This window comes from Capricornis sumatraensis, chromosome 3 (genome assembly GCF_032405125.1).
Source record: "Capricornis sumatraensis isolate serow.1 chromosome 3, serow.2, whole genome shotgun sequence".
Lineage (NCBI taxonomy): Eukaryota > Metazoa > Chordata > Mammalia > Artiodactyla > Bovidae > Capricornis > Capricornis sumatraensis.
The window spans coordinates 9,245,654-9,257,900 of NC_091071.1; the positions used below are offsets into that span (position 1 = coordinate 9,245,654).

The 12,247-nt window shown below is 55.9% G+C and overlaps 1 protein-coding gene across 1 annotated transcript in view; it reads left to right on the forward strand.

The window, feature by feature from the left end:
• The window catches only part of GTF2IRD1 (GTF2I repeat domain containing 1), a 116,357-nt gene that overhangs the window by 63,509 nt on the left and 40,601 nt on the right, over positions 1–12,247 (forward strand). The window contains exons 10-17 of the mRNA XM_068967282.1: positions 1,750–1,775; positions 2,658–2,766; positions 3,584–3,621; positions 4,201–4,281; positions 5,068–5,157; positions 8,902–8,949; positions 10,081–10,146; positions 11,156–11,339. Coding sequence (XP_068823383.1) covers positions 1,750–1,775; positions 2,658–2,766; positions 3,584–3,621; positions 4,201–4,281; positions 5,068–5,157; positions 8,902–8,949; positions 10,081–10,146; positions 11,156–11,339 — 642 coding nt within the window. The remainder of the gene's footprint in view (positions 1–1,749; positions 1,776–2,657; positions 2,767–3,583; positions 3,622–4,200; positions 4,282–5,067; positions 5,158–8,901; positions 8,950–10,080; positions 10,147–11,155; positions 11,340–12,247) is intronic.

The following is a 12,247-nucleotide window of genomic DNA, read 5'->3' on the forward strand; positions in this document are numbered from 1 at the left end:
TAAATAGATGTGAGTAAGGGGCCTAGGGGCTTCCCACGTCAGACCTTCTCCCTGTCATCTGCCCGCCGCCTCCAGTTCTACCAGGAACTGCAGGCCGAGGTCTCGAGCCCCCTCCTCTGTGCTCCCTGATAAGTAAATGTGACCGTAGATCATAAAACTGCCATTAACGCTGGCGGCCTCCCATCGCTGGGCGGGGCTGAGGAAGTGGTTCAGAGAAGAAGGCAGGTGTCCCCAGAATTCCTCCCTGCAGCTGCGGCTCAGCCTCGGGGGACCCCGACAAGTATGAGCCTCCAGGGCATCGGAGGAGCCAGAGGCCTCTCAGAATAAGAGAAGGCATCTACCTTGCTTCGAGGCTCACTGCCCCGGCCACCCAGGCTCTGCCTTGTGTCACCAACCTTTTTGCCTCTGTTTGAATTTCCCTCTGGGTCTGCCTTGGGCACTATCGGGTCCCGTTGTATTTCGACTCGGACATCCCTTCCTTTTGGGGTCTTCCCTGGTGGCTCAGAAGGTAAAGAATCCACCTGCAATGCGGGAGACCTGGGTTCAACCCCTGGGTTGGGAAGATTCCACTGTAGAGGGGCATGGCAACCTCCAATGTTCTTGCCTGGAGAATCCCATGGACGGAGGAGCCTGGCGGGCTATACAGTCCATGGGGCTGCAAAGTGTCAGACACGAGTGAGCCACTAACACACACACACATCCCTTCCTTTGTCCCAAGTCACCTCTGCAGCCTGAGCTTAGTACCCAGGCCCTGGCCCCTTGTCCAGCCGCCCCTTGGCACACAGGCTGTACTGCAGCCGCACCCCTGTCCCCTGACCAGCTGCGTGACACTCCTCAGTCTGCTGGGGGCCACCTGGTGGGGGCTGGGAGCAAAGCAGAGAGAACAGCAGCCCTGGAGGCAGGCGGCTAGCCTTGCTGACCTTTATTCCATCCTTGTTTCCTGGAATAAGAATTCCAGGTGTCTTATCAGAATGACTCAGGAGTCCCTGCGTGGCCCCTGGGCCATCAGCCATCCCCGCTGCAGTCCACTCTCTGTGTGCTGATGGAGTGATCCAAGGGTGCCATGCCCTCCTGGAGGCTCCCTTTGCCCATGGGTAGAGATCACCTGCCGGGGCTGCAGGCTGGTCACCTCCCACGGGACACCTCTGGTGGAACTGCCAGCCCTCCCCTATGTCTCTACCTGGCCCACCTCTCAGGTCTCTCACCTGAGCTCCTCATCCTTAACTCCAGGAAGTCTTTTCCGACTCCCTCCCTGCTTGGGTCCCTTAGGCTTCTGAGACACCCCTGAGGGGTCCCATGCGTCACCATACGAGGCTACAATCTGGGACTAGCCCGGCCTGTGCTGGGGGATCGGGGTCTCCTGTCACTGAGACCCAGGTGTTGGTGGGTAAAAGCTGCGGAGTGCTGGTGGGAAAGAAGTGTGAGTTATCTCCAACTGTGGCCAAGGAGAACTGGGGTCTGTAGGAAGCTCCCCCACACCCCCGGGTGTCGTGATGAATAGGTTGGACCCTCTGGGACCCCCCAGGGCCTGGCCAATCAATGCCTCCCCTGACTGTGGAGAAATGGTTTGGGGTGTCTGGCTGTTGGCGGGTATCTGGCTCTTCTGGACCGTGCCCTCTCCTGCCCCCATATGTGGCCAGCCCGGTGCCCAGGTCTGCAGCTGCAGCCTGCATGTGGGACTAGAGTGACCGTCACAGAAGGGACCCGAGCCCGGCTCCCCTCTCATGCCCGTCTCTCCTCTCTCCCCAGGATGTTCGACGAGCGAATTTTCACAGGTATGTGTGGGGACCGTCCAGTTCGTTCTAAAGCCGCCAAGCTGATGCCCCTGAGTGCCTGAGCTGCCATCACACTGGACCCTGGGGTGGGAACGGAGCCTGGTAGTGGCTTCTGCATTCTGGGGCAGACATGGGGGCCCCCAGCTCCCAGGTGCAGACAGACTATGAGGACACCCAGCCCCAGATGTTTTCAAATGCGAATGTGTGGGAGGTCCTCTGCTCAGCTGTTAGCATTTTAAACTTTAGTTTTCAGTGGTCTCCTAAGTGGGTTCCGTTCTTTTCCCTGAAGTCCAGCTAGTGAGCTCCGGGGTCTTTGCATCCAGAAGAGGTGGACCTCTTCTTGCCTCTCACGAAGAAGAGGTGGGCTCTGCTGGGCACAGCAAAGGGAGCTTGCATCTTGGGGTGCAGTGTATCAGGGTCCCTACCTCCCCCCAGCTTTGTGACCTCGGGCAAGGTCATATGGGCCTCAGTTTCCACATCCGTGAAATGGTAAGAGGTCCATCCTCTGGGTTGGTGTTCTGGGTTCCTGGAATAATTGAATGTAGAGGGTGGTCCCGTGGTACATCCTTGGGGAGACTGGCCCCTTTCCCAAGGGCTTCCTGAGCCCCAGTAGCACATGTGCAGTCAGGGCAGTCATTTCCAGCTTCTTCTTCCTGCCCAGTCCTCTGAGATCCTTGCCATCCTTGCTCCTCGTCCCAGGAGGGGTCTCTCTCCCTGGACCCCTTCCCAGCTCGGCTGGATACGGAGACCACAGGGAGGGGCGGAGGCCAGGCCACACGTGAGAGGCGCCCCCCAGCAACTGCCCCCAGGTGCCCCCCAGGCCAAGAAGGCTGGTGAGCCTCCTCCCTGACTGCCCTACCCCTCCCTGGCTCTCCCCACCAGGGAACAAGTTTACCAAAGACCCCACGAAGCTGGAGCCGGCCAGCCCGCCAGAGGACGCCTCTACGGAGGTGGCCCGTGCTGCCGTCCTGGATCTGGCTGGGACCGCCCGGTAAGGCCATCTGCCGTCCCCACCCCAGCTCTGTGGGGAGGAGCAGGGACAGGCCGGCTCCCTCCACCTGGACACCCCGCACGGGGCCGTCCCACACAGACACCGTGTGCGGGCCCAGGAGACTCTACAGGGACCCAGAAGGAGCACAGAGACTCCGCCGATTTTCTTCCACTCAGAGGACTCTCGTCACCCCTCGGGATCTAAGAAACCTTCCCTGCCACCCAGACTAGACCGGCGTCTGCCCTGCGTGGCCACAGGGCCCTGCACTCCACTCATGGCCTGGTCACCCTTCACCAATGTCCCCACGGAGGCCCTGGCCTCCTGGGCACCAGGGATGGGCCATCTGTCCTGGAGTCTCCTCGTCCGGTCCGGTTCTGCCCTGACGGTGCTCTGTGAATGAACCGAATCATCCAACCCAGGGCCCTCCCCAGCTTCACTTTCCCCTTCCCCAGGGCCCCAAACCCCCTCCAGGCTGCTGGTCCCTACAGCTCTCAGTCCCGCCCAGCAAGCCCTGATCACACCCCCGCCCCATGCTAAGCTGTGGGGCTCCTAGACTGGCCAGACCCAGGCCTCAGAGCTGGCCAGCTGGTGGGCAGGGTGGGCGCCTGGAAGGTCACCCCAGGAGAGGGAGCAGGGCCTTGGCCAGGGCAGCCTGGAGACTCTTGTCCTGGGTGACAGGGCTCTGGGAGTCTTGCTGGGGTGGGAGCCGGTGCAGTCAGGGGTGTGTTTTGGATTGGCAGCCGCCAAGGCCCCCTGACTGCTTGAAGGGCGAGAACGGGGGCTGATGCCATGTCGTTTCTCGACTTCCTTCCCACAGGTCAGACAAGAGCGGTCTCTCCGAAGACTGCGGGGCAGGTGAGGAGCTGGAACCCACTGCGTGTGTCTAGGGCAGTGGGTGCCTTGGGCAGGAAGCAGGCTCAAACCGTGAGCCCGGTTCAGTTCAGTTCAGTCGCTTAGTGGTGTCTGACTCTTTGCAACTGCCTGGACTGCAGCACGCCAGGCCTCCCTGACACCAACTCCTGGAGTTTACTGACTCATGTCCATCAAGTCGGTGATGCCATCCAGCCGTCTCATCCTCTGTCGTCCCCTTCTCCTCCCGCCGTCAGTCTTTGCCGGAGGACTAAGGAATTTCCTCTGCTCACCACTGTCCCCCCTTCCCAGCTGCAGAGCAGGCTGGGGGCCGGGGAGGGGCACGTGGGATGTGGTGGCTTTGTGTAGGATTCTACCACTGCCTCCTCATCCTTGGCGATTCTGGACTCAGTGGCCAGGTCTATACATTGCCTCTGTCTATAGATCAGACACCAAAGCTGACTTGACTTTCTCTGGCGCAACTAACGAGTCCCAGACAGGGGAGTGTTCAGGAGTGACCTACCTTACCGGGCCAAGTTCATGCCCCCACCTGACTGGATCCCTCATCTCCTCCTCGTTTCGCAGGAACCTCCGGGGAGCTGGGTGGGCTGAGACCCATCAAAATTGAGCCAGAGGATCCGGATATCATCCAGGTCACCGTCCCAGGTAAGGGCTGATCCTGCCGCCCACAGCTGAACGTTCAGAGATGGAGCAGCTCCCAAAACGGGGGCCCTGGAACCGCCGCAACCAACATGTCCCCTCCCGGGCTGACCCACTCTGTCTCCCGAGCACCTGCCCCGGCCAAGAAGGTGTCTCCAGGCCGCTGTTTCTTGGTCTGGTCTGACCGTGAAAGGGTGCAGCGTTCTGGGTGCTTTCTGTAGCCATCCCTGCCCTCTGGGCTGGGAGTCAGGTCTCTGATCCGACCTTCCTTAAGGTCCCCACAGCCATCACCTCTCTGGCCTGGATTCCCTGGGATTTGCGAGGCAGAGTGGAGAGAAGCAAAGGTCATCAGAGGGTCTTCCCTGGGGCCCAGTGGTTACGACGCCACGCTGCCAGTGCAGGGGGCACAGGTCCAATCCCTGGTCAGGAAACTAAGGTCCTATATGCCACACAGCCAAAAAGTAAATAGAATGGAAAGAATTTTTAAAAAAAGAAAAAAGAGAAGGTCATTGAAATGCGAAGATTTGAGTTTGACTCCAGACCTGGATCCCTCTGAGCCTCAGTTTCCACATCTGTGAAGTGGGGCATGTCCTTGGCCTTTGGAAGTGCAGTATGGGGTAAACCCAGGGCTCCAGGCCCCTCAAGCCCCCGCTGACCCCTGGCACAGCTACCCTCCCAGAGTCCAAGGGGAGGCTTCCTGCTGTATGGGTGTGCAGGGCTGGGGGTCCCTGGGGACCATGGCAGGGTGGGACAGACAGAAGGTGCTGTCAACATGTGGAGTTCTGCCTCCAGACCCTTCCCCAGCCTCTGAGGAAATGACAGACTCGATGCCTGGACATCTGCCCTCGGAAGATTCTGGTTACGGGATGGAGATGCTGGCTGGTAAGAGATGGACTGGGCTCCCCTGGTGGCTCAGACAGTAAAGAATCTGCCTGCAGTGCGGGGGACCCAGATTCGATCCCTGGGTCAGGAAGATCCCCTGGAGAAGGGAATGGCAACCCACTCCCTTGCCTGGAGAAGTCCACGCATAGAGGAAACTGTCGGGCTGCAGGCCATGGGGTCGCGAAAGGTCAGACATGACTGAGCACGCACACTCACCCACTCTGACCGTGGGAGCTGAGAATAGATGCTAGAGGGCTGGAGAGAAAGACAGACACTTGTGATGAGTTAGACAAGAGGAATGACTGGGCAGGTGGAGATAAGCAGCGGGACGGTGGAGTTCTCCATGTTTTGTTTTTTTGAAAATGGTCAAAACCACAAAAAGTTGAGAATAATTTAATGAATCTCACACGCTCAGCTCCAGCCATTATCAACAGATGTTATCATAGGTAATAAGAAATAGGAATTTGAACTTCCTCAGTGGTGCAGTGGTTAAAACTGCACACTTCCAATCGCATAGGCTGCGGGCTCAATCCCTGGTCAGGGAACTAAGATCCCACGTGCCATGCGGTATAACCAAAATTTTTTTAATTAAAAAAAAAGAATGATACATAGTTAACATTTTTGAAAAGTAAGTCATTAGAAAGACAAATAGTACATTATACAAGGTTTGCAGATCTGGTGGAAAATTATATTAGTCTTTCCATGATTTGAGTTTGGAAAACTCTGTAGTAAGGGCTATAGGGCCAGGGCAGGAAACTTTCGGAAGAGGGCTGGAGTTTGTTATGTCACCCTTGCGTGTGATGTCTAGTGTGGGCTTGATGGGGGGATGGGGATGGGTGGGGTGGAGGGGGATGTTACTTAAGGACACCATGCAAAGTATAGTAGGTGTATTTCAATGAACAGTGCAAACAAAAAGCTCATCATGTTCAGTGTGAGATGCAAGTGCAGAAAGATACGGACAATATAGCAGTTTTCCAAATTTGAAATGTAAAAATAGTATCGCAAATATTTTATTAATATTTTTAAAAATCATGTGCAAATATGACAAAATGCTCACATATACTCATTCCGGCTGGTGGCCCCATGAGAGTTGGTTACCGTGCTCTGTATGCCTTACTGCACTTTTTAATTTTCCCCTACCAAAAATAAACAAATGACTAGAAAAACAAATAAGAAGGCTTCCTACAGGCCCAGATGGGTGGTGGCAGAACAAAGGCAGGGCGTCTCTGCTGCTCGTCGGCTTCCATCTTCCCTCTCAGGAAGAACGGGATGGAAACAGGGAAGAGTCCAGACTCCTGGGAGTCCAGAGCAGTAAGGAGGCATCGCGGGTCCCCAGGTCTGCTGTGGGTGAATGGGTCTTCAGGTAATACCCGCGATGCACTGTCTGGAGGATGTGAGAAGTCACGGCGGACAAAGATGGGCTGACAGCAGACTTGGAGATGACGCTTTGCCCAAAGCGAAGACAGGTGGACTGTGCCTTCGTCCCAGGCACAGTTCCGGGGCAGATGTCTACATGGGCGACTGTGAGCCCTCAGAAAGGCCCCCCTGTGGGGCCAGCCACAGGAGTGGGTCGACTCATTATGCCATCAACATTTCCAACTGACCCTGGGCTGGCTGGAGAAGCTCCTTATGACTTTTATAAACAAAAGGGTTTCGACTCTAAACACAGTTTTAAGCAGTGTTTTCAGTTTCAATGAAAGGTAGTTGAGGACTTCCCTGGCAGTTCAGTAGTTGAGACTCCCTACTCCCAGTGCAAGGGGCACGGGGTTTGACCCCTGACTGGGGAACTGAGATCCCACATGCTACTCAGCACTGCAAAAAAAAGTTATTTGAATTTCAAGCAAGAAAACGGGGCTCCAGGGGGATCCCAGCCTCCACGTGGGGAAGATTTCCCCCAGTGTCCTGGAGGGCTTGGTCCTTCCTTGAACGTGTATCAGTGAGACTTTAGGCAGCAAGACTATGCAGATTGCAGATCCTGCGGGAGGAATGGTCCATCCATCCAAGAACGATGTTCCCCATGGCCTTGACAGACTAGAACACCGCGCTGAAATGCACAGGAGAAAGTCACAGCCCCAGGATGTGTGTTGTGGGTTGCGTCCACTGAGGACGAATCTCTGAGATGGAGCCTAGCGTGTGGGGTGTTTTTTAGGGGCTGCCCTTGGGATCAGCACCTGAGTAAGGCTGGGGACAGAAGCAGGGGAGGGGACAAGGGGGAAGGCAGGAAGCAGGGAGCTGTGTGTGTGGAGCTGGGGGCTGGGCTGATGATCCGCCTGGTCACCCTCCGTCACTGTTTCCAGGAATTGATGTCAGCCCTCGGAACTGCCTGTCTAGGCGGAGTCAGGTGGGCCCAGCATCCACTGCCCACAATGTACCTGTTTCCCTGACAAAAGTTTAGTCCTAAAGCTCTGGCCCTTTTAAAATCAGGGGCTGAGCAGAGATGAAACCTTCCAGAACCTTCGGGGTTGAGCCCCAAGGCTCCAGCTCGTCTGGATCCGAAAAGCAGGCTCCCTTTTTCCCGCATCAAGAGAGTGGGGCCTTGACCGCGTCATGGGAGCTCTCCCTGTCATGAGAGTCCCTGCATCCCTTCTCATCGAGCATCCTCTCCACCAGCTGGCCGAGAGCAGACCCAGGATCCACCTACTCCACCTCTCCTCCTCGGCCCAGCCTTGTGGGCTGAAAAGGGCCCTCCGAGGGTTGGCCCCGTGGCAACACAGGGCAAGCTTCCTAAGCTGCAGTTCCCTTCTGGCTGTTTCAAGTGTTGCAAACCCCAGTGCCTTCCTCCAGTGCTGGCATGAAAGAGTTGCTGCTGATGGGGGTCCCACCCCAGCACCCCACTCCTGTCTGCACTTGTATCTCATCTTCCTGCCAAAATCTGTCATCTCTTGAGTTTGCAGCCACCCTTCCCACACACACAGCTCCCCTCTCCCTGCCTATGTCCCTCTCCTTCCTGGACACTTGGATCCGACCCACGTATTCCTCTCCTCGGCTCCCCAAGGGCAATCTCCCCCCTCCCCCTTACAGCCTAAGCCCTAACCTCTCCCATATTATTCCCTGTGCCGTGTCTTTGCTGCCTGTTGGACCCACATCTGGGGACAAGGTTGAGTCCTTGCCAGGGTCAAGTCACCTTGTCAGAGGCCCCAGAACCTTATGACCTTAGATAGCTTCACATCCCCATCCCCTTATCCGTCTCCATTTTTAAGATTTTTTTTTTTTATACAGACCATTTTAAAACCTTTACTGAACTTGTTATAATATTGCTACTGTTTTATGTTTTGGATTTTTGGCCATGAGCCGTGTGGGCTCCCTGATCAGGGATCAAACCCACAACCCCTGCTTGGAAGGCAAAGTCTTAACCACTGGACCCCCAGGGAAGCCCTGTGCCTCTGTTTTTCTTTATGGTGTCACTGCTGTCTGACATCACGTGTTGCGTCTGGCATCGTGCCAGGAGGACAGGCGTTGTCTTATTGCTGCGTTTCCTCTGTTCCTGGAGCAGAGCCTGGAGGCAGTGGAAGGAAGGATGGGGTGGCGTGGGCTGGTCTCCAGGCCACGCGTCCCAAAGGTGTCCGGTCTCGAAAGCTCACATGGAGGCGAGGGTGGGTGCTTGTACATAACTGGGGTCCCTGATCCCGTCTGGGGGTCACCGTGCCATGCTCCGGACTCGGCCTGCACTCCCTCCCTGTCTGACCTCACTTCAGAGGTGCAGAGATGATGAATGTGGCTGCATGGCTCCCTCTTCTCTTTCAGACAAAGGCCCCGGAGAGGACCCTCGGCCCGAGGAGAGGCCAGTGGAGGGTGAGGCACTGTCCGCTTCCCACTTCTCTCTCCCTCCCTACCCAGGCCTCCTCCCCTTCCCATCTGACAGCTCCTTTTTGTCTCTTCCAGACACCGGGTTTGGGGGTGGGTGTCCTATAGGCTACTTGAATTGGGAGGTTTATAGACCTGTTTTCTAGAACTAGGAAGTACATGGTCAGAGGTAGGAGCAGCTGTTCCTGGTAAGAGAACCTGTAAGACTTTATTTTGTCCTATATACACCGTACTTCTTTCCAGAAAGCTTTTAAGGCGGAGGTCTGTCTGAGCCTAGTCTTCCTGAACAAGTCGAACTGAGGCCTGAAAGCACAAAATTGGCTTTGGGTCCAGTAGACATGTTCAGTCTCAGGAACATGGCTCATTCCCAGCTTGCAAAGAGTGGGAGTAGGACAGGCAGGGAGGTCAAGGTGAGGATGGGGCTGTGTCTGCCCCTGAGATGGAATGACTGGGTGTCAGAGGAGAGGAGTGTCTTTCCCAATCCCAAACGTGGGGGAGTGTGACTATAAAATTTTAAGAGATCTACTGCCACCTGGTGGCAGAACACTCAATTTGCAGGCCTAGTGTACGCACACTGGTCAAGTCACTGTGCTTGACGACTTCCCAGGTGGTGCAGTGGTCAAGAATCCACCTGCCGATGCAGGAGATGCAGGTTCAATCCCTGGGTCAGGAAGGTCCCCTGGAGAGGAAATGGCAACCCACTTCAGTATTCTTGCCTGAAACATCCCATGGACAGAGGAACCTGGTGGGCTACAGCCCAGGAGGTACAAAGAGTCGGACATGACTGAGCATACGTACATACATACATAAGTCACCGTGCTGGTCTAGAGTGGCATTTGCATAGAAAGTCCCATGGTCATCCTTAGGCCTCAGAACCTCCCACTCAGGCCTGGTTATGCCCCAGACCCGATTTCACAAGCAGATATTTGAGCCCAGGAATTGTGGATCTGTCTGCAGAGAGGCCACTTCTGAGGAAATAGGTTACCTGCCATCACCACCCTTCCCTTTCCAAGGTCTCAGCATAGGGCATCCTTGGTGCCAGCAGAGCTGGGACACGAGCTGAGAAGCAGGGTCCTGCTGCCGCTGGGGAGGCTCAGCAAACTGCCCTTTGCCTTCCAGACAGTCACGGCGACGTGATCCGGCCTCTGCGGAAGCAGGTGGAGCTGCTTTTCAACACGCGATACGGTGAGCGAGGAGCCAGGCAGGGTTGGGGGTATCTGGGTCTCCCTCCAGCTGCCCTGTTATCAGAGGGACTTGACCCCCCCCATCCCAGCTGCTCCCTGAACAGGGAGGAGCTGCAGGGGCTGGAGTACTGCAGGGGCTGCTGCCCAGCCCCCTCCTCAGCTCCAGACATCCCGCCTGGGAAGACTGAGGCACTGCTGGAGAACCCCACCCTCTGAAACACAGCACCGCTGTCTCCTCCATCAACACACTCACACTCACAGTCTGCCTTAGCCTCAGCTTGGAGAGGCTGCTGTGTCAGCTGTAACTGCCCCTCTGTCCCGCACAGACACCCTCATTCAGGGTCCTCAGGAGTTTGCACGCATGACAAGATCTTTCCTGCTAGAAGCCTGCTCTTCATTCAGCCCCTGTGGTTGGCCAGGCGCTGGCAAGGTGCTTCACACACCTTCTCCCATCCTGTCTCACAAAATCCCTGTGTCCTAATGCCCGTTTTACAGATGTGGAAAATCGAGGCTTGGGGAAGTGCCATGGCTTGTCTGAGGCCCCATGACTAGTGAGTGGTAGTGCCTGGCCTGGGCCTCAGATCTCTCCAGTTCCTGAGGTGTAGTGTTGGACCACACAGTGGGGCAGGGTTATTTATGGTGGTAGGGGGACCTTCCAGAGAGCCTTTCTGGCAAGTGGACTTGGGTGGAGCTGATACCAGTCTCCTGCACTGCCAGGGCATGAAGGCATAGACTAAACATAAGATTGAGGGTCCCACTGACTTGGATTCCCATCCCCGGGACCTGAGGGACCCTGGGACCTGAGACAAGTCACATCCCCTCTGGGCTCTGGGACGCTTACCCAAAAGACTGAGGCTGACGGTACTTAACCTCTCAGGAGGGTCAGGAAGGTTCAGCTGAAAGCTAAGTTTCAAAAGGGCTCCGGCCCCCCCATGCAGACATGGGAGGTGGGAATCGAGGCTCGTGGCCCCGTAGATCTGGATGGCCCTACAGCAGCCGTATCTCTGCAGCCAAGGCCATTGGCATCTCGGAGCCTGTCAAGGTGCCCTACTCCAAGTTCCTGATGTACCCAGAGGAGCTGTTTGTGGTGGGGCTGCCTGAAGGCATCTCCCTCCGCAGGCCCAACTGCTTTGGGATCGCCAAGCTCCGGAAGATCCTGGAAGCCAGCAACAGCATCCAGTTTGTCATCAAGAGGTAAGGCCCGGCAGGGTCCACAGAAGCCGCTTCAGGCTTGCCCAGCACCAAGGAGAAGTGCCAAGTAGCTATTTTCCTCTTTAGATTCGGGAAGGTGGTTTGTTTGGTTTTTTTTTGATGATAGGGCACTACATGAAGTTTGGCCTCAACTGTGCAGGTACAAGTTTCCCCAGCCCCAGCTGAGGCCTGAAGGACCTAAAGCAACCAGATTGATGCCCTCTCAGTCCCCAGGAGAGCAGTCCCCAGCTTGCCTGGATGTAAGACAGGGATATGCCTACTAGCTTGCTTTTCTGGACCATTCTGAGCATCCTCTGGGGGTTGGAGGCATCTGAATTGACAATGCCCCATTTTTCCTGGATTGGAAAATCGGGCATTGGCATTTCAGGTCTCTTCTCTTTCCTCAAGCATCTAGTTTTCATCAGCGAGGACCCAGAGAGCCCCATTGTATCCAGCCTGTGTGCCCAACTGAGATATAAAGTCCCTCTGGAGGAGATGAAGGCAGCTATTGAATTTTTAAAAGAGGAGGGAGGGCCTGGGGGTGACCCGTTTTGCCCTTCTCTGTGTTACTGGGGTGTCTTGTAAACTTAGGTCTGGTTTGGTTGAAAGTAACAAGAAAGAGGGGATATTTAAAGCTTTGCTCTGCCCAGGGTAGTAGATGGCCCCCAAATTGGGAGACTCAGGGTGTCCTTCATGCCTAGAGTGGCAGGCTGGCATTGGGGTGCAGGGCAAGAAGCTCTCTTGTCGAGCCTGGCTTGCACCAGGTTAAGCAGGGAGGGTGGTACTCCAAGTACAGATAGTGGATATGTGGTTCTTCCCTTCTACAAATACACCTTGAGTGCCCACCATGTGCCAGCAGTGATTCATCAGTGAATGCCACTGAGTCCTGCTGTTGAGTTGGCTGACCTCAT